The 22,831-nt window shown below is 36.6% G+C and overlaps 1 protein-coding gene across 6 annotated transcripts in view; it reads left to right on the forward strand.

Moving 5' to 3' along the window:
• The window catches only part of EPB41L2 (erythrocyte membrane protein band 4.1 like 2), a 108,530-nt gene that overhangs the window by 26,827 nt on the left and 58,872 nt on the right, over nt 1-22,831 (forward strand). For all 6 annotated transcript variants that reach the window (XM_082303252.1, XM_082303256.1, XM_082303254.1 and 3 more), the window contains exons 3-4: nt 21,029-21,504; nt 22,498-22,710. In XM_082303252.1, the coding sequence (XP_082159378.1) occupies nt 21,043-21,504; nt 22,498-22,710 (675 nt within the window). In that variant the 5' untranslated portion in view covers nt 21,029-21,042. The remainder of the gene's footprint in view (nt 1-21,028; nt 21,505-22,497; nt 22,711-22,831) is intronic.

The following is a 22,831-nucleotide window of genomic DNA, read 5'->3' on the forward strand; positions in this document are numbered from 1 at the left end:
CATCCCAGGATACCATTGGCCTTCTTGGCCACAAGGGCACACTGCTGGTTCATGGACAGCTTGGTGTACACCAGGTTCGCCAGGTCCTTGTCTGCAGAGCTGCTACAGATCAACTCCTAACTTTTACAGGTACATGGGGTTATTCCTTGCTGGTCTTTTTTGAACTTCATTAGGCTCCTCTCTGCCCAGCTCTCTAGCCTGTCCAGGTCTTGCTGAGTGGCACACATACATTTGTGTGCCAGAATATAAAAAAAGCGTGTATTCACGCCTACCTCCTCTGTCTTGTAACTGCTAGTGCATAGTGACAATTCTTGGATTAGCAATGTCTGGATCTATTAGAGCTCGTAGATGCTACTTGCATGCTTAACCTGACACTGTGAGCAGGGCTTGTTAAATGCATGCAGGTGTATTGGTCTGACTGCTATTTGGCAACTCCTGATTGTCCTACATTCTGCTAGCTCCCAAGCCTTTTAGTGTTTCTTCTACAGCTCCCACACTTTTACTGGCAGCCGTGCTTTTGGTCTCTCAGCACAGCTACACTGCTTGTGTCAGATGTCCTGTGAGCTACTATGATGGGATTAAAAGGACATTTTCTTCCATAAGCAACTGATTTGGGTGAGATATTATTAGTGTCACTTAATATTAAAATTTAAAGTTTTAATTAGCCTCCTGTCTGTGTGAGCATGTTTTGAGGTAAGTACTAGAACTATTGCTTGAAGGCTTTCTTTTGTTTCCCCTGTGAAACTAGGATGATGAAAGACTGTGAGACTTCTAGATTTAGCCTATGGATAATCTGAGGAAAGCAATTTGTTTGTTCACAAGCTTTCCAACAGCTCTGTAATGGATCTCTCGTGGCTGATGCATGTGACTATGTTGCTCGTAAATTGACCATGCTTGAGTGCACTGATGATAAAATAAATGAGTGGATTATTTTTCACAATAGGCTGTTATGGCTGACAGTGATTAAATTATGAGAGAGTGCAGAACACATTCTTTGAGTGGCTAAAAAGAGAGAGTTGTCTGTTCAAAGCAGCAGAGAAAGTACATTGGGTTTCTGTGTTCGTATTCTGAAAGATTAAAGTGGTGCATAAAGGAGATGCTGAGCGCTGTGACAGCAATATAAGTTGACAAAGTCCTACTTTCAGTTTTGGTGAGTGTTAGGAGGTTTGAGTTGTTAGGTATAAAAGACTTGGATTAGCTGTCCTGGGTCATCAAGAATTGAAAATAAACTACACCTATTTCAAGACCTTGCAAGTACCATTACAAGGTTGTTTTAGTTTGTTAATCCTGTTGCCTTTTAGGGAAAGTGGTTCCAAAATCTCATTCATTCGTTGTATGAAAAAAACAAACCACTTAACTTGTGTTTTATATAGTTAGTCTAGAAATTTATAACCATTCATTCTTAGATCAGATTTTCTCAATTAAGTTGTTTACAGTTTCTTTCCACTGTAGTGTTACTATGTAGTTCAGATTTCCTCATCCAGTAGTAGGGGACCCTGAAAGCTGTTATAGCTTTTTCATTACAACAAACAAATGCGAATAATGTGTTTGTGTTTGCAACATGCTTTCCTTACTCTTACAGTAATAACAACTTTATTAATAAGTAATGTGATACAGAATATTTGTTAAGTCAAACATATTTAGAGACTTCATTAAAAATTGCTATTAATCACCTTAAACTTCTTGAGCTATTTTCATCTGTGCTGCCCCGCATGTTGCCTTTCTTATGTTCCTGAGAAGTGGGGGTTGTGTGGCACTCCAGCAAAGTGCTGGAGCAGAGAGGATGCCAGCCTTGTGTAGGGCTGTGTTGGAGTCAGTATCTTATGGTGCTGAGGCGTCATGAATGGAGAAGGGAGTACAGTAAGGAGAGGAACGCTCGCCTAACTCTTTTTGTCTAAAATTTTTTATGTTATTGATAGATCTGATGGTTTAAAAATCTATTTTGATATTCATGTTGGGAAAAATTCAAATTGTATTGCACGTTGCCCGTAAAGACGGATTAATCTGGGTGGTCCCTCTACATTGTGCAGAGCACTAAGTGAGCTAGATTGTTGATTCATTTAGCTGTAACTATTTCATTTGCAAAAAACCACCAAAAAATCTTAATGGGTAGTGAGAGGTCAAGAAAATACAAGCTTAAAATAAAGGGTTGCTAATGTTCAGTCTTAAATTCATCAAGTAGTTACACAGCTCCAATACAAAGGGAGTTATTTGTTCAAAGTGTTTTGGCAAGGTGGAACTACCATACACAGTTGTGCACAAAGTTGTTCATTTTGGTTTTATGCTATTCAGCTGCAGAGTTTGTATGAAAAGTTTCCTTGGAGGGCTCATGATCCTGAAGTAGCAAAATACATGGAATATTCATTTGACTTGCATGAAGGCCCTAACTGGGAAATAAGTTTACGGTTCTTTTGAAACTCCACCCTTTTTACTGAGACACTTTAAGAATGGTTAAGTTCCTTAATAGCTTAGTCATTTATTTTTTCTTTAACATTTCATTCACCAAGAGTACATACATGATTTCAAGCATGAAAAGAAATCCCTGTTTTTCAGGAAAAAAACTAGGGTGCTGTTCAATTTATTAAACTTATCTAAGATATGAATAGAATAATGCACAGTAAAGCCTTGTTCTGTTAAAGTTTGGGTTAGAACAATATGGAGATTTGCTCAGTTTTTTTCCTTCCCCTTCTCAGGCTCAGTTTAGAGGCATAGAAAGGCACAAAAATTAATTTGTGGGCATAGGCAGAGATATGGGATACACATCATAAAGTCACCCCAAGACATTAATGTATCCTGTAGGGATCAGAACTTGCTCTATCTTTTTTGGCACTGATATCTAGGTTAAAGCTAGGGAGGGTGTGTTATTTATATAGTAGTCATGCTTCTTGTTCATACTGAAAATTAATCTGTTGGCTCACTAAGACCACCTTTGATTCAAGATTTCAGTCAAAATACTCTTACTTCTGCCTCGAATTAGTCTCTTTGCCTTCTTGCTGATTACATATTTGTAGTTCCACAAAGGTAAGGATAGAATTTAATAAGGGGAATTAAATTTGACAGACTTTCTTTCCAATGGCCACGTATACACTATTTTTGGATGGTTTCAGAATGTGTTTATGCTATGGTCAAAAGTGGGACTGCAGCTATTGTTGATGTAGTAAAGTGAATTGGATGAGGTACCAAAAATGCTGCAACTTGGGGTACCAGCCCCAAAATGTAATGGGTATATCTGAGTTTTACAGTTATTCCTTTTTAATTACTCTTAGTTGCTGAAGTAGTTCGGGTGTATACAGACACATACTTGCTGCTTTGAGATACTGGAGAAAAGCAGCTATTTGTGATTTTAAAAAGAGAAATGTTGAATAAGAAATCCATGTTTTTCAGCAGTACCATTTTTTCTGATATGGTTAGATCAGCAGAGGAAGTATGTCAAGTACTGATGCTCTTTAGTAGTTACCAATCTAAAAACAAGTTTATGTGCTAATGGATGTGTCCAGAATAGCACTGTAAATTTTGGTATAGCATCTTCTGTCTTAAGATGTGTGTAATTTTGTTTGGGAATTAAATGCTGCCTGTTAAGAATTGATGTGAATATAGATATTTGGACACCAAACTTAAATTCAGAAGAGGGATAGCTCAAACATCAGTTGGATAAATTTGTACTATTAAACTAACCCATTGCAAGCTTCTACCATGCCTGGCAGGATTTATGATGCACCTTCTTACCCTTCAGAATAGGGTGATGGACTGTTAGTGCCATGGCAGAGCTGTAAAGGACCACTGGAAATTTCTGATAGGTGTACAAGAGCTTAGGAAGTAGGAGTGGGGAGACAGCCTTGCTGCGTTATACACTATAAGTGACCATGTCGGTTGACCATGTAGTTGAATATCACAACAGCAATGCCAAATGTAAGATCACATTACTGCTGAAATAAATCCATTTTAACAACTATTGAACAAAATAAAATAGAGGCTTTTTGAGAAAAATCGTGAAATACCTGTGTGCAGGCATATGCACTCAGTTTGACAGCAGTAAGTACTGCCAACCAATGGAAATCAGACGATGTATTCTTTAAGATAGTTTTATCATCAAATCAGTACAACACGTGTGTTTAGAAATCCTGAGAAATAATGGCCTTCTTCAGGCTGTGCTGACCTCTTGACATAAGTTGTTCACCCCTTTATTGATGGACTTGGTCAATGAATACTGGCTACAAGGCAACTGATTTAAGAGTAGGTAGGGTATGTAACAAAATGGGATACCTGTTGTAGTTGTTTAAGAAATACAACTTCTCTGTTTCAGTACACAGTCAGTTCTAGCTCTGTTTTGAATGTACCTAAGAGTTGGCATCTAGCCTTGAGCGCTTTTATTGCTTTGCCATACACAGAACTTAGGATTCCTGGTTATTCTTTTTAGAAAAAACTGTCTTTATTTATGAAATATTAGACTGAATACTTTAGAAGGGCTTCACTTATGTCTCAAAAACTTGAAGCATCTTTAGAAAGTGGCTTTATGGAGTATTACAGTCACTTCATTAATGAACTTGAAGATTTTAACATTTTCAAGCTAGTTGTCAGATCTGAGTATCTATAATCAAAGCAGCCTAAAAGAATTTTTAAAACACAGCAATACAAATTTCTTTGTAAAACAACCTATTTTTCTTTTCCCTAGAAGTCTTTTATAAATGTTAGCTTTTTTTCATGAACTTAGTTTTTAAATGTTAAAGACTTTTTTTGGATCATTCTCAAAGTGCTCAGAGCTGGAAGAAGAAAAACTTGCTCTAACAGAGCTTCTTAAAATTTGTTTGCATTCCTTTTATTCTTGCTGTGTTTCCTGAAGGGATTAAACACTAAGTAGAAGAAATATTGCACAGTTTCCAAGAAACGTCAGTATTCTTTCTTTTTCGGCAGGCCCATAATGCTAGGAATTAATGAAAAGACAAATGACATCTTTCCCTCTTACAGTTTTTCTTTTGATAATTGATTTTTGTTCCTGCTGGGTTTATTTTCTTTTATTCAAGGACGTATTTATTTTCATATACTAAAGGATTACTACGGATTAGTTAGAGCCAATTCTCAAAGTAGTGTCATGGTCAAAACTGAGAGAAGGAAAAGACTGATGTTTCTACTACCTCTACACGAGGTCTGCAAGCAGTAAAACCTGCTCCAAGTTGAGTAATGAAGAATACATATTTTTTGCTGAAACTTTGTATTTATTCTTTGAACTGGAAAATTTACTCCTTAAGTAAACACAGTCCTCATTTAGAGCGAAGATGAGGGATATTCTTTGTCTACCAGGCAGACTGCAGCTCTCCGTGTATCTTAACGTGTACTGAGATTAACGTAGGCTGTGCAGCACAGCATGGGCTTAAAACCTGGCTCAGATTGAGCAGTCATAAAATGGATTGGTGACTTAGGCTATTCATCCCAGCCATGACAGTTTAAAGGAGGTCGCTGACAACGTCAACAGAGCATACAATTCTTTTCTTCTACTCAGGCTTTGCCTTGCAGTTTTTGTCAGGCAGAATCAGAACTATTTAGGTCTTCCACTTTCATCTCTGTTAATCAGGGGCTGTTCTGGACAAGATTCCTTATGAAAGGAAGTCTGGTGTTCATTTTTGATACCTGTAATCCCTTCAGTTAGGGAATGCAAAGGTCTTCATAGGCTACGGATCAGGAACATAATCAATCCATGCTTTTCAGAACAAGAAACTTTGGGAGATTTATAAATCTGGTGATTTGTAACATTCTCAGGGTTTATCATTGCTTTTTTTAAAGAGTATTTCTGTCACTTCCCCCGTTATTTGGGATGTTGAGAACACTCATTGGAACATATATTGTGTTGCACAGAAGAAGAAAAACTGAATCTCTTCAGCCTCACAGGACATCTTTGTGATATGTTGGCTGAACTGATTTCCAGTTGTTTCAGGCAGAAAGAAAATCCCAATACTAGGAAGTAGTATAGTTCTCGTTAAAAAATTACCTGCAGAAAAGTATTCTCTATTTCTGAAGCTGTTTCACTGATATAATAATTATATTTGCCTCTGGCTTAATTTGTCATTACTTGAATGGCTTTTAAGTACTACATTTGAAATTTTTTTTGTTTTGATCAGTTGGCAAGTAAGGAGATTCACATAATGTTGTGAACAGCTTATTTTCTCGTTCATCTGTGGATATGATTTGAAAGAAAAATCCAGCTTGCGTATTAAATTGTTTATATTCTTTTTGTTCAGGTGAGGTGCTAAACTATCTGGATGTAAGCCAGGCTCTTGACACAGTTTGGCACCCTGGCTTTCTAGCAATGGTGATGGAATTAAGAGTGGAAGACATAGTGCTTAATTGATAATCAGGAAGATTCTAAAAAAAGCAAGTAAGATTAAGTGAAGATACCAGGGGGCAGGGAGAAGAAAAGAGGATGAAAGAGATGCTTATACGTGAAACTAATATGAAGTAAGAAGGGTTTCAGCTTGTTGCAAATGGTAAAAGCCCACACATCATAGCTGAAAACAGCCTTGTTACAATGTCTTGGGAATTTTAGGGGGTCTGTTTCCTATTACAGGATTATGGAACCTTGTGCTCCAGCCTAGTTCTTTCCTCACTGTTTTCATCTAAATGTCTCTTGATCGTATGACTATATATATGTATATTTAAAAGGCTTAAATGTTCATTTTAGTGTTGAGTAGCACAAGCTGGCAATACATTTTCAGAATAAGGATTATATGAATAACTTTTTTGAAATCTTTTTGGATAGTTTAGCATACTTTCCATTTTCTGTGAAGTATTGTACAATATTTTGTATATTTCACATAATCTTTGTGGGACAAAAAAAGATTTTTTTCTTTAAGAATTTGAAACTCTTGCTTGGAAGTCACACCAAGTGTGCCGTATTACTTATCTGTATATCTTGAAAGGAATGCCTTCAGTTTCATTCTCTGTTTCTCTTTTCCAGTAAGTTTAATATTTAAATTTTATCTTAAGTGTTACAGTGTATTCTGTAGACATGTGCAGTCCAAAATTCATTCTTCTTTGTTAAACAAGACAATGAAACATTGTTTTAATTGGCATGAGAAATGCTGCAGTTATTCTGTGAGGAAAGAAGACTGCATATTCATTTTGCTTCAAGTATTGAATTGTTTCTGTGCAAATGTGGTCATGGTGATTAATGAAGTTGCAGAGAATCATGTGATGACAGCAGTACCTCATAGTAGGAATCTGCCAACACATAATTCTTTACCTGATGAGGATTTGGTTAATTTTGTACATAAATGTGGTGAAATCTAATTCTGTTGAATTTGAATGTATAGCTAATGTTGTCTGTTTTCTCCAGATTTGAATTAGACTTCAGATTTTCAGTGATGTCATACAGCATGAATTAGCTTGGAATATTCAACATGAACAGGTTGTATCACTTGATGTGCACAAACTTTTAGCTTGTGTAATAGTTTTCAGTAGAAATTAAGCTGGGAATACTTCTGTTCTTGTTTATAATTTTAAAAGTAAAGAAGCTCATTTCATAAGTTTTTGTAGGTTTCATAACTCCCACATAAACCAATTCTGACACTATGTACATGTAATACAATTTGTGTGCATGTTTAGAGGACCTCATAATGTAAACAGGTCAAAAAGATTTGTTCCCTACTTTTTCTCTTCTATATGAAGTTAGGAAGATTGCTTTTGTGTCAGGGAAACTAAACTTCCCCTGTGGACCATCACCCTTATATTTTTGGAGAGAAGTGACCTCTGGGTTTCAACTGAAAATAAGTGAAAGGCTATGATTTTGTCTCCTTACATGGAACATTTAGAAATACTTGATGTCAGTGTTTAAGAACAGAGGCCTTGAGAACTATTTTTGGTTTGGTTCTACTGCTGTCCTAGTGAGCATGCCTTGTGTGTCACTTTCTCCTCATAGTGCTCAAGTTTGTCTATCTGCAAAACTGTTTTTTGCTAAAATCAGAAACATTTATGTAGATGGGTCAATTTTATAACTACCTCAAAACACTTAGTTCATCTTCAGATTGATATTTTACACAGGAGTTTGGTCTTGGAGCTCTTCAACAGAAAGTAAATGAGATATAATTCATGATCTGTTTTAAAACCAGAAAGCTTACTCTGTAGGAACTAGTGAGTCAAAGATGGAGCTGAATTGTTGAGGTAGTGTGCCTCTGATCTTGGTGTTGAATGGAACTTTAGGATGTGTAGATAAGCCAGAAAAACAGAAGTGAACTAATCTGAATTCTGTCATTTTATGGATTTGGAGATACAGTAACACAGTTTTTCCGGGAAGTGCAACTTTTCACTTCGTTCATTAAGCAATACAAAGCAAGCATTTGCTGCTTAAGAATAAATACATGAAATAATTATAAGTGCAAAGGAAGGAGTACTCTTGTTTAAATCTTGCAACAGAGGAGCAAGTCTTGAGACTTGTCACTAAATGAATGTATAAAAATGAAGAAGCTACTGGAAGAGTCTTCAAAGTGATGTGTATGTAGATGCTGGATCTCTTGCAGCCTAGCACTTGGAGGACTAATGCTTGGTGATCTTGTGGACTGACCAGTAACATCTATGATATAACTTAGCCTGTAGTGGAATTCTGGTGTCTTCCCACCCTGTCCCCCTCTCTGGCCTCACTGCAGCTTTTTGGCTATTAGACAAATCATGACCTTCTTTCCTGTTTTGTCTTCAGCGTCTGTTTCCTGTTTTTTCCTTCCCTCCCCCACCCCATTCTTTTTTTTTTGCTCCTGACTTTCTCTCCAGTGATGTCTACTTTGTTCCTTTGCTAGCTTGCTTTTTCCAAGTTCTGTCTTCATAAAAGAAAGAGAGCAAGAAAGAGTTGAGAGCTATAGCATCAGTCCTTCCCTTTTAGTGAGTTTTTGTATCCACTTGTTAGTATATTTATTAAATGTTAATTTGCTTGGTATTCATACTGTCTCCTAAAACTCAAGTCTGTCACATGGATGTATTTCTCCCATCTTAACACAGAGCCAGATACACACATTTTCTAAGTGCTAGAAGTTTTTGCACAGTTTTGTTGAGGTTCTTATGTTTAGGCAGAATTCTGAGACTAGCGCACCTCAGACTTCATCCAGACCAGAGCTCCAGTTCTTGATCAGTTCCTTTGAGAACTAATCAAGTACTCTTGATTTCTGAAAGAATATTATGTCATTTTAAACAGGACTTTTTGTTGATATATGCTCTCTGTTGCTTCCACACAGGAATATGGTCTTGCAAAAAACCCCAGTTGTTAACCAGTATACCATGGTCAAGAAAAATACTAAAATTACTTCTATCTGTACACTTCTACCAATTTTCACTTTCCCATTGCTTTATATTTCAGAGTACTTAGGATTTTAAAAATCTAGATAGGATGAGGGAAATCGACGACTGTGAGCTGAAACATGATCTTGAATTTAAATGCATAAGAAGCATACTCATAGAGAACAGCGGGGTCTTTCAAGCAGGGTCTTTCAAGCACTTCTTCAGTCAGCATGTAAACTGATGAGCCCAAAAAGAAGCAAGGAACCCCTAAGCCAATGCAGACTGGAAGTGTCACTCTTTTCAGTGTGGAGTTCATAATATCGTGCTCTGTGTGTGTTAATAAAATTGTAAGATGGTAAGTTATTGTCAACTTGGATTTGTGTTTGCTTAGGACTGTTTCAAAGCTTTGAAACTTTTCTGCATGTACAGAATGAGAACTGAAAGTACAGCCTGAGAAAGCAGAATAAAGCTTCTACTTGGCCTGAAAGCTTACTGTGATAACACACTATCCCTATTTGTATGTGGTTATTAAAAGGCTTTTCTGCAATGGGTGAGGCTGCTTTGGTAAACTGCAGTTTGTGATGTATATTCTTATATTTTTATGGGAGTGTAATTAAATTCGTGGTTTGGCAGGTCAACATACATTTTTCCTTTCTACAGGACAGTTCTAAATACCCCTCCCCACCTTGTTCTTGGTGTTCACAAATGAATTATTCTTTTAAATCTTTCTTATCTATTGTCATTCCCTAACTCTCCAAAGAAAACTTTGTTTAAATAGTTACTCCCTTGGGACTTTCATGCATATCCTGTTATCTGTTTTATATTACAATCTTTCATGCTGGGAATGTCCTTCCAAAAAGCACAAAAAAGCTAAAGCACTTAGATGACTAATAAACATGTTAAGTGCTTAAGTCCAGGCACAAAACCAGCATTATTAGCATTACCTTTTGCCTTTTTTCCTCTGTTAGACTTGTTTCTGACCTCTAGATTCAGAAATGAGCTAGGCTTCTTTCCCTTTGTCTCACCCAGAGATGTTGCAGTGGTTGCAGGGTTGCACTAGTTGTAAAGCCACTGCCATGAAAAGTAGGAAACTTTTAGAAAGCTGCTCATGCTTTCACTCTTCTAATCAAGTACCAGCATTCAGAAGAGCCCATGGGAGTGATGAAGTTTTGGCTGCCGGTTTTATTTGCTCAGCTAAGAAGCATCTCCACTGCTTTTTGTTGCTTGGGATTGGCAGAGTTAACTCCCACAGGAGCAGTAGATGCATACTTTTTAGAAGAGCAGTATTATCTCTAGTTTCAGTACTTCTTATATATTCAGTAAACATAAGTATGTAGGAAATAGTTTGCAGTGTTGTGCTTTACATATATTATTTGAGGTGCATTATAATTATTTTGAGTAGGTGGGAAATACTGAGCAAATTGGTTCTGCTTTTTCAAGGGAATACTTCTGTTCCAGTAGCACATGAAAGACTCAGTTAGCTTGTGCTAGCTGCAGACATAAAAACTAAAATACCAAAACACAACCTCTCAGGTGACTAACCTCTGAGGTTTGGGGAATGTGGGAGAACAGTCAGGGAATATGGAATAGCTTTTGTTCATTGCAGCAGGAGCTGAGAACTATCCTGGTTTAAACTATGTTATTTTTAATTTGGGGTAGTTGGTTTTGGTTTGGTTTGGGATTTTTTTTTTTCATAAAATATGTTATACAATTAGTAACCTTGGTTTGCTTACTTGCATGTGAATTAAGATCTCTGCAGGTCCTTCCAACAGAGGATTCATGTACTGGTAACAACTTACCCAGCAAAGACGCAGCTGCAACTTTTCTGCAGAGGTCCAAAAATACTTAACCATATAACTTGAGACATTGCACTTATTTGGAATTTGGACTAAGCTTGTTTAAGATTAATTTCCAGGAATGTCATTTAATCAAGTACTTGAAACTGAATTTATTATTGGTGGAAATTGTGGCAGTATCAGTTTCTGTATTTCAACTTGAATACTGATTTAGGAAAACAGACATTAAAAAAAAATAGTGGCAGGAGAAGATTCTCCTGTCACCTTCATAAAAGGCTTTATAATTTTATTGTCACTTTTTGCAACTCTGTTTCCCTCAGTAATGGCAAACATCTTCCAGTATTGTTCAAGTGGCTTGCCTAAGAGAACTGTGCCCTCTGTGGCGCTTGTATTTGTCAATAGCAAAAATGAAATGCTCTTTAAAGTGAAAATATAGAACTGATGTTGCTGCCAAAAAAGTCACTTTTGTGGTTATGTTTAGACCCTTAAAGCTTTGTAAACGTTAGTCATTTGAACTCTAGTCTTGTACATGACAGAACAAACTGTCTTAATGCATTTGTCAGTTGGTTTTTGGCTGTTGTTCCTAAGCTGGATGAGCTGAAATAAAAAGCTAGCAGGCATTTTGAATGTGATCTCAGTAGTGTCCACATCTGAATGACATTCAGCCTTGATGCGCTTACGAAAAAGATTTAATGGTTGTATCTGTTTATGAAAATTACTTTTGAATGTGCATGTACTGGTCTGTCACTACTGAATGCACAGACTAGTTGCTTCTCTTTTTTTTTTTTTCCTGACATTGAATCTTGGTATTGCAGAGATTTCTCTTTTTGCATGCTGTTGTACACTTCCTGAACATGTGAGAGGGTAATAATTCTCTATACGACTTCCACTGAAGAGGAAATGGATACTTGTCAAAACAATGATGTGTAGCTGGAATTCCACCATTCAGGAACTTTATTATGCTAGGGCCTTCCAGTTTGCAGTACAAAAAATTCTCAGGTACTAGTACATTATTTTTCACCAAGTTGGCAAGTGCTTTGATTAACTATGTTATTGTAAGTGCCTTGGAAGCATATTGCATGCAAGAGTGAACTTAATGTTGTCAGTATGAAAAGAACCTGTTTTTAATCGTGCCGATACATTGTAGATAGAAAGAATGATAGTTGGAAATGGAATTTTTTATTGTGGCATCTACAAATTAATCACCTCTGAGTCAGAACAAGGCAAATAATTTACAGAACCTAAATGGGGTTGTCATTGTCCGCCCCCACCCCCCCCAGCTTCTTTATTAAGAACTGGAAAAAATTAAATGCTTGCCTGTGCTTCAGTGAAATTGTGTGACTGTTACAGAAACAGCCATTTGGCAAGGTGGGATAGAATGGAAGGATAGGAATGGAGATTGGAGGGACAGCATTTCTCAGAAGAAACGAATACTCACTGCTGGTTTTAATCTCTAAAATTGTGGTTATCATGAGGTTAATGTGAACAGCCAAAACCCACTGTAAACTTGCAAAGTTGATTTTGAAAATAGGGCAGAGATTTTTCTCAAAAACTGTGTTGTTCTTAATTTCTTGGACAGATAACAGGAAAACAGAGCTGTCTCTTGACCCATGTTCATTTTCTGTCTGCTGGAATGAATTTGGAACTAAATCCCGTTTTTCCACTTGAGCATGTCCTTCTCTAGCAGTGTCAGGGCCTGGGTGGGGTTACTTGTTCAATACAGCTTTTCAAAACGACTGTTGGATTCTCATCAGATTACAACATTTTTTTCAGCGCTGGGGAAGAGCACAAAGCTATCTTGATAAACAGATTATATTTGTTCATATGTATTCTGGCAAAGACAAATTTCTTGATTTAAATTACTTTGCTGTTTGAGACTTATTTTTTGCCTGGATATAGCAGCATATTTGTAGATTGAAAATCTAGAAGGAACAGATTTCTGTTATCTCTGGAAATGGCAGAGATAGCCCAAAGAGAGCTGCAGGATGTATATTTGCTTAAATGTAATCTCAAATTCCAATGTGGGCATTGCAACTTGCCTGCTTGTAGCACTTGAAAAGTATTTATGCTGTGATTATCTTGAAAGCCTTGGGGTTGAACTTTACATGTTCTACAGGTGCTGTTACAAAGCTGATGCAGCTTTCAATGAATTTCATTTAGTTTAGAAAGCAGCACTTTCCAATATTATTTTCTATGTTTTATTACACATTTTTAGACTGCTGCAGAGTGTCAGGAGATAAATTTTAACAAAATAGCTTTTAAAGAATTCTTACTGGTTTTCATGTCTTGTAGTATGATCTATTCTTTCTGGAGTGTTCCTTCAACTGACTTATCCATTAAAACTAAACCTTTAAAGTTTTATATGGGTTGCAGTAACCAAGTTATTCAGCAGCCAAAATGGAGATGGCCTGCAGCAGGTGTTCTATGAAAAGTTGGGGCACTTGGGTGATAAGTAATAGGTATGTGTTGTGCTGCTTTAACAGGAAAAAGGATTTTGAGAAATAGTTATGTTCCAGGATGTAATTTGAGTTTACAAAGAGTTGAGGTGACTTTCCCTAGAGTTACTTAACAGAAATTTGTCGGCATAATAATTTTATTGTGAAAATATTCTATCTAAACTGCAGATACTCACTTTGCAATTTTAGACAGAAGTAGTTTTTTCTGTCACATTTAATTTGCTGTCTAGGGCCTAGATTTTTTTCTTTGTCTTCACAGCAATCTTCAGAATACACTAGTACTTGTCTTACATTGTTGTTTCAGAACTACCTTATGAATCCTCACCATCCTATGTAGGAACTCACCAGTGTTTTTGTGGTGAGTCCTCTGTATTCTGTGTATTGCAAGGAATGGTTATACAACTACAATAATTTTCTCACAGTATAAAAATGAGTTCTAGAAACCTCAATATTTAAATAAGGATAAGAATGTGTTTGGGATGGAAATATTGCACGTTTGCAAATTTTCAAGTGTATGATGGCATGGATATAAATGTGAAGGCTAATAAGATGCCTGTTATTTTGAATATTGACCTTGTTATCTAGATAAAAGGATGCTTATGAGTATAGCTTCTATTAGCTCAGGGGCTTCTAGCCACTAGGACATGCCTGTAATTCCCTGGAAACTAGATTTAATAGACAGAGGATCCTTTGGGAGGACACCATTGTGTGCCATTTCTACTCTTGGAGATTAGCTTAGATTTTACGTATGTGTATGTATTTAGGTGTACACATGTAACTAATTTGTATTGTTATGAAGCCATGATTCTCTGTCTGGCTCTGAAGTTATGTTTATTAAAATATGTTATGTTAATACTTCTATGAAAGCATTCTATTACTTGTCATAATTTGGGAATTACACTTGGAGTATTGTTGCTGTTTAAAGTTTGACCTTTGAAATGTGCTACTGACTTTCAGAACTATTATGGCACCATCTGCTGACCAATACACAGACTGGCAATGTCAGTTTGCTTACCTGGCTACCTCCTTGAGAATAAGCTCCCAGTTTAGAGGAAGCTGAAGCAGAATCATGAGGAGAAAGGGCAATTCTTTTATGGGCTTAGATTTGGGAAAAATTTTTACTAGGAGATATTATTACAAAGGCAAAAGTCTGAATCAATACAGATTTAGTCATCTACTCAACCTGAATTATTGGTTAAGGTTTCTCCATGAACTGGGAAGCTTTAAAAGAAGGAATTCGGGGCTTTTTTTTTTTTGGCTATATGTAGCATAGGATTATTCTTGGTAGTCTGTTTTTCAATGCAATGAAGAGCCATGAAAGCATGAGATCTGTCCAGGCCCCAGCTCTGGTGGTCTTGTCACAGCCTGGGAAACCAATGGACTCTGACAGGCTTATGCCCTGTGGCTACTGCAGAGACTCACAAAAAAGCCGAGTCTGCAGTCTGTCTCTTCAGCCTCTGCAGTTAACCTTGATTTTTATGCAGTGATCATCCGGGGAGGAGCAAACTGGATCAGTCCTTGTCACGCTCAGTGTGTAAATACTTAGGTTTGGGTTCAATTGATAGATATCATCTTTGATTAATCATTTAAAAATAGGTGATTGGATTTTGTATGTATAAAACATGTACCCATTTCCTCTTGTTTTTTCTGTTATAACTTTTTTATCATACTCAGTATTTTGCTAAACTTCATCTTTGACTTTTGTCTGATCTATTTTGTTTTAGGAATGTGCTGAAAAAAGAATGTAATCCAAATTATTAGATTCAGCTTTCAAAGTGTGTATGTATAAACACTTCTGTATCTTTATATATATATAGAGGAGGATGCAAGTTCCTATGGGAGAACTGGGGCTTTTTTGTGTTGGTATTTGATGACAGAACAATATTTAATTGGGAGCTGTATGATGTAAATGTTGCGAATTGATCTTAGCCAACTTCAGAGATGTTTTTGCTTTCTTAAGGATCTCAAAATTGAAAACTTTATTCTTCAGTAGAATTCATTCCTTGGTGTTCAGAGCACTCCATGTCTTTTCAATTGTAGTAATCCGTTTAAATAATGACTAAAAGGAGAAATTGGATTCACTTTTTGCTTTGTCTGCTAATAGAATGTATGCAGGTTATATTGGCACCTTCAGCAAAAGGATGCTACACAGCATCATGGTATACCATGAGTTTTCTTTTTTACATACCAATGATAAAATATAAGTTTTAAAATTTAGCAGAAATCTGAAATAAGGTTCTTTAGTTACTACTTTCAGCCACATTTGAAATATAAATTATTGTACTCTACAAAAAATAACTGATTTATGTTTTTGTAAAAATCTAGTTGTAGCACCAAGTTCCTCAGATATTACCTCCTGTTTAAACCAGATTCTTTTACACTCTAAAATATGAATAACTGCTCCAGCTAGGATTTTACTTCTTTAGAGCTTTTATATCAACAAATCTTACATGTTGAAAGCAGCAAGCATGAATGATGTGTCCTAACCAACTGTGAAATGCAGATCAGGCTTCTTCTGAGCTTCAGATCAATAATATGACAAGAAATAAGCAACTTTATTTGGGAGCTTTTTTGCTTTGTTGTAGGCAGTTGAAATACACATGACCTTGTTTCAGGTTTTCATGTATATTTTTTCAGATGTTAGAAATTTTCTTTGATATCTTTTTGGATTTTTTATGTGTAGCCAATATGAGATAAATATTTGGAATATTTATGAAGGTAGCAATTTAAAAAATAAATTATTAATACTTTGGTGAGCCAGAAAATTACATGACTTGCAGAGACACACATTGTCTTTTAGTGCACTGAGCTGTAATTTATTTCTGTAGAAGTAGGTTGATTTTTTTCCTTTTGCTTCTATGACATGATGGTTTCTCTGCGAATCCCAGTCGACTGATGAAGATAAAACTATCAAAGAGACTTTTATTTCTTGAATTTGCTATGAATGACAAACTGAAAAAAGAAGAAACAAATTTAGGACTGCCTTTTTCTACTTTTATATATTCAGAAAATAAGTTAAATGAGATCCAGGAATGTATGGAAAAAGTATTTGGATTTGTTCCTCTGTGCTGTTAAATAAGAAATACTGTAACAGAAGCAGTGAATTAAAACATGCATCACCATAGAAAACTTCATTTCACTGCAGTTGGTTTTAAAGTTGTCTGTGATCTTTGAGCTATACTTTTTTCTTTCCCTCTCTTTCTTTTTTCCTTTTTTTTTAAACTCCATGTTATACATGATATGTCTTCTGTTTCTAGTTTATCTATGGTGGCAGGAATCCTCTTGGTCAGAAAACTACATTTCAAGAGTTTATGCTATAAACTGGAAGAAAGGCATCAAACCAGCTGACCAATGTATACACTTGAGAGGAAAGAGTGCAAGGGAACAATGTGGCATCCTCTTCTGCTTTCAGCTGTGAACTCTGGCCAGCACTAAGTTTCTTCTCAGTGCAATAAAAAGAGAGGGGAAGGGCTGAATGGAGACGAGTGAGAATATCTGTTGTCTTCAGTTGCTTCTTGGTCAGGACTCTTGCTTGGGGAAGTTGGTAGAGTTATAAATGGGGCAGATCGTCTGTTTCCTGCAAAAGTGGGATCTGTTTTAACAAACTCACCTGCTCTTCAGAAACTGCAAAGTGTTTTACAGTACTTTTTGCAATCCCACCCCCACCTTGATCCTTGCAGTTTAGGTAGTCATTCAGTCTGCATGAGCCAAGTTTTCTGGAGGATTACAAAAAATACAGCTGTTACCACTTGTCATTTAATGTGCATGGGTTTAATGTCAATTGCAAAATCTACCAAGATTTTTCTTTTTTCTGTTCAGACATTGGTAATCCTTTATTTGAGCATCACCCTGAGATTCCTTCTCTTTTGTCTACTCTTGCTGCAAGATTCTTATTCTCCTTTCTCAATTCAAAACGAAACACAGATTCAATGTTACCTTGCAATACAAAAAGGTGAGATAAGGAGACTCCTATCCTGCTGCAGTTGTTACAGAGCTTATGAAAGATTATAGGGTCAAAATTATGTAATGTGCTCATGCTATGTAGTAAGAATGAATGAGAGTTTACTTGGAGATAGGAAAGCAAGAAAACATACAGTTGAAGTTGAGAACTCTAAATTTGCCATCTGATTTGATTTATTTCTTCCCAATATCACTTCTGAGACAGATGCTGTCTGCTGCTTGTTTCCATTTGCTTACTGGCACACTGTTGGCTGTTAGGCCAGAGCTGTGTGAGATCATGTGAAGTCTTCCCTATCACGGCAGGAGAGAATCAGGAAAAAGCCACTTCCAGAAAATCTGGTTTTTTATTGCTTGGCTACAGTGGAGGTAACATCAGAGGCTTTACAAACTGCAAGAGTAGGCTGATGGCAGAACTCCAGTGTTTTTTCCCTCCCTATCTGTTTTTTCTGTGAAATACAAAACTGGAGGATCTGACAGAGCACTGAGGGAGTGTGAGACCCAATTTTGTGTTTCTCGAGGTATAGCTAATTCTTGTACCAGTATGTAACTCTGGAAAAAAGAAATATATCAAGCTAATGTGGTAGAGAAGGTAGGTATTTTGGGAAGACTATAACTTACACTCTTGGTCAGTGCTCTTGTTTAGTTAACTCATCCACCTCTTCACGGTTAGTTCAGAGACTACTGGGAGTGTAAAGAAATATATAGGCTCAGCAGAGAGGTGTGCTTCCTTTTGTAGGGTTCTCCTCTCTATTCCTCTTCTCTCCCTCTCCCCATCCCACCCTGAAAAGCTCTGAAGTTACAAGCTTATAGGAAATTGAGCTCATGAAAGAAATTCCTGCTGCTGTGGGCATCAAATAAAGGTATTAAGTGAACATGGACAGACCTCTTCAGATGGGGGCTGTAACAAGTTTCCCTTGCTTCTGTGGTAAAAAGCCAAGTTCTCCTTGTAACTATAACTTTGATTATGAAAACCTGGACATGTGGAGGTGCAAAACCTTTCTTGTTTTGCATTGAGTGAGTTTGTACCACCCCCTGCTATTCTGTCTAAATTTAATCAGTTAAGATGTGTGACTTGGTATCCTCAGTTTCTTTTATTGTTAGAACAATATCATAGAGATGTGTTTACAGGGTGACTTATTTTACTTAGTTCTAAGGAATTTTCTGGAGATGTCTCCTTTCTGACTGTATAATCAAAGAGTGATATTAATTTTGAGAGTGTTATATAATGATTTTTTTATTAGTTTCTGCATGTACTTCATGCATTTCTGCGTATTTTGAAAAATTTTTTTAAAAGTACAGGAAATATAGTGGCTTCCTTCTAACTTCTTTGAAGATTTGTATATCAAGTCTTACAAAATTGTTTTAGCTAGTTTCTGAGAAAAAATAGGTTCTTCCTTAGATATGTATGAGAAAAAACATCACCACCATCTCTGTTAATTATGAAACCTCCCTTATGAATTTATTAAGCAGTGTGGATTGATACTCTCTGATCAGCAGAAGTTTTGATTTTTCTCAGGGAAAGTTGAGTTTGGTTTTCTAGATATTGTTCATTTTTCATTTTGATAATAAAGTTTTACATTATTATGTTAATAAGATACCTACCATTCAGAAAGAAGAGGAGCATGTCTGTGGAAGATACAAAGGTGATAGCAAAATGGAATTTGATTAGTAGTAGCTTACTAAAACTAGCATACTAATATGTGGCTTTAAATAGCAAATTCTTTAATCTCAACAGTCAAATGAAACCTGCCTTTCAGAGGCCTCTTACCTCTGAGATAAGTAGTACTTTCATGTTTAATACTTTATCACAACAAGCTTTATTAGTAGTATTGAAACTTGATGGGTTTTGTAAAAAGTGGTATAAATGGCTATGTAACTGTAATATTTAAGTTTGAAATGTATTCAGAAGTCTCTAGTGTAGCAGTAAAGCTACTAACTTTTAATTTAATTCCCCATTGGGGAATGCTTTGGTTTTAGATTGTGAAATGTTAAATGATGAACAAAAACCCCCACACACCCATGTAGCTACTTTGGTCCCAAGATGCTTAATGTGAATTTGCCTGTAGGTAGTTCAAGGCTCCTATGTCTGGGGCTTCTTAAAGAGTAAGATAACTGTCAAGATGGTGTTTCCTTTGGCTCAGTATTGTTCATCTCTTTGGCCAGAATGGCTTCTATTGTATATTTAGGCCTCTGTTAACTTCCTTTTTTTTTTTTTTTTTTTTCATTATCCTAGGGAATGGCTTAGTTTAATTATTTCTGACTGCCTGTGGATGTTCTTTGGAAACCTGGAGGCAAAGTCTTGCTGCTACCTTGTGATCTAAACTAGTTCTCAATTGGCTTCAAGTGCAGTTTGAAGTGCTATGCAAGTTAATTGCATCAACCTGAGCTAGATGACCTACTTGACTCTTTTTGGGCAGGGGTGGGGATGGGAGCTGTTGAGTTCAGCAAGAGTCCTGAACCAAGAGCCTCTGGCCTCTAAAGGCATGCAGTGATGATAATCAATTATAACGGAGAGGGTTCTCATGTTATAAAGATAGAAATGTGATTGTCACTAACCTGCTAAACTTTAGGCCAGAAAAAACAACCATCAATTTAAAATTAATTGTTTTCAGAAGATTGAAAGCAAATACCAATGATGAATAATGAAATCTAACCATTATAAACTTTTGTTGGACCCTTGTGTGCTTATTTTTGTTGGCTCACTTCAATAAATTGGAAAAAAGCAGTTATACTATACTTTTAAAGCAATGCAGCAAAATACAGTGCCACACAGGTAACAACATTTGTATATTCTAGTTAATATTTCTTTCAATCAATACCAATAATGGCAAGATTAAAGGTTATTATTGCATATCCTGTTGTTACAGTATTACAATTTGTCTTTAATTTCACTGAAGGAAGGGTGAGCAGAAGTGATGAGAGTATAAGAGTATATGATTTTATGTTGATTGGTATGAACTTCTTATTAAGAACTTAATCTTACCTTAGTTAAAAATATATGTTCCCCAGCACTATTAGTAATTTAAAAATTCCAGATTTTTTATATTCAGTATCATGCTCACCATCCTTTTGTCCTATTCTTTGGTAATCTTGCTCTTTCACTTCCAATAATTTATTTTTAATTGGTGTCACCAAATATTAAGGGGGTTATACCTACCAGTTTTACTACAGAAGGTGGATACTCTTCTGAAAATTCATTTTCTGGGTCTACCAAGGTGCTCAGTAGAAAGAGAACTGAAGTTACTTCTGAAATAATCTTGGCCAATAACATTAGGAGTAGCTTATAATAAATGCCTTTCAGAGAGCACACTTAAAATTTTATCCTTTATCTTTCCTTCCTTTAAAGAGAAGGAAACTCTAGATCTTTTATCTGCAGAGCACTAAGTTTTAGCTTACTGGCCTTACCTGTCAACTGAAAATTTGAAAAGGAGTATTTCTTTAACCCTAATAAGTTTAATAATCTACAAGAGTTTCTAAATTACTACAAATTACTGCAAATAATTAGTCAGTAAAAGTAGTAATGCTACATAACAAAACTATTTTTATTGTTGCTTCTTTTAGTGTCAGTTGTGATAATGACAACTGAAGTTGGTTCAGAGACCGAAGTAAAGAAAGATTCTGAGCAGCTGGGACCAGACAAAGCCAAGGACAAGCCTGAAGAAGCATCAGAGACTCCAGGAAATCAGAAGTCTAGGGAAACATCCTCTGGAGAAGCTCAAGATTCTTCTGTTCCAGCACCAACTAGCCAAAGTAGTCCAAGTAGACAGAAGAAGGAAAAATCTTCACCTGAAAGCAAGGGTATTTCTCGTTTCATTCCCCCTTGGCTTAAGAAACAAAAGTCATACACCTTGGCAGAGGCCAAAGATGAGCCCAAGAAAAGGGCCACAGGGGAAGAGCAAGTAGTTGGAGAAAGTGAAAGCCAGACACCAGAGGGGGTGGCTCAGTCAAGAAAGAGCTTGGAAGGAGCAGCTGAAAACCGGCAGAATGCTAAAGCAGACGACAAGGAAAAACACTCTGTTAGTAGTGCTGAAACACAGGTACGTGTGGGAAGGCTTATAGATACTTGGGAGTAATTTTAATGCAACCTGATGCATGAATTATGTAACTTATTGGGATCATATTAGGGAAAAAATGACAGCTATTCCAGTTGCTAGGCTCCAGTCCTGCTTTTTGTGAAGTTGCATGCCAGTTCTTAACATTCAAACTTCATATTCTAGGCTGGTGAAGGCACATAGAGAATGTTTTGTATGAGGAGGAGCTGAGACAGTTGGCACTGGTCGGCCTGGGGAAGAGAAAGAGGAAGGGGAATCTTATTGGTGTGTATTAATACCTGAATGGAGGGAATGCAGAGCCAGACCCTCCTCAGTGGTATGCAGTTAGATGACAGAAGGCAACGGACCCAAATTAAACCCGTGAAATTACATTTCTAATCACAAGAAAATCTTTTTTTCTCTGATGGTGATAGGACCTTTCCTTGGTAAGGAATGTAGCTAGGTGGTGGGGGTGCAGATGACAGGCCTCCTAGGGTGGTAAAGGAGTGAGCCAGACATTGAAACAGGTTGACCAGAGATATTATGGAGTCTTCCCCTATGAAGATATCCAAAACCCAAAAGGGATATGGTCCTGGGTAAACTACCCTGTGTGGGCCTAGGGTCATTGGACTAGATCTCAAGAGATCCCTTCCAGCCACAAGCATTCTGTGATTCTGTATCACTTGGCTTTCATAAACACTGGGCTTTTGTTTAGTATAATTCCTGGAGCTTCTTAATAAATTCATTTCTCTTAGGAAGAAAGCCAATAACACATATTAAAAAACACAAACCTCATTTCAAGGAAAGGGAAAAAAAGACACGTTCTGTGGTCTGAGAGCAAGAATATCTGGTCCCTAAAAGAAGACCTTAATGCTTATGCTGGTTATTGTGCTTCCAGTATGTGCATAACTTTAATGGAAGTTTAAAGTCTTCTTTATTAGTAGCTTATAAAAGGAATGAACAAGTTAAAAATCCTGAGTTTAACTGTATTTTATATAGCCTCCCAAAGAAGATGGTAAAGAAACAGAAGTAGAGGAAGATGCAGAGAAAAAGGAAGAAAAACAAGAAGAAAAAGAAAAAAGGGAGACAAAAGAAGTGCAGACAGCTGAAATTAAAACAGATAACATTCCTCAGAAGTCTCCAAAGAAAATCAAAACTGTGCAGTGTAAGGTGATGCTTCTGGATGGCACAGAATACAGCTGTGACCTAGAGGTAAGGCATCAAGTCTTCATATAAAGAGCTTTTTCTATAAGGAAAAGAAAACTTGCTTTCTATTGTACTGAGTGTTTAATGCTATCGCTAGGAGTCAGTTAACATTTCAGTTTAAAATTCC

Source organism: Coloeus monedula (assembly GCF_965178545.1).
Source record: "Coloeus monedula genome assembly, chromosome: 2".
Classification (NCBI taxonomy): Eukaryota; Metazoa; Chordata; class Aves; order Passeriformes; family Corvidae; genus Coloeus; species Coloeus monedula.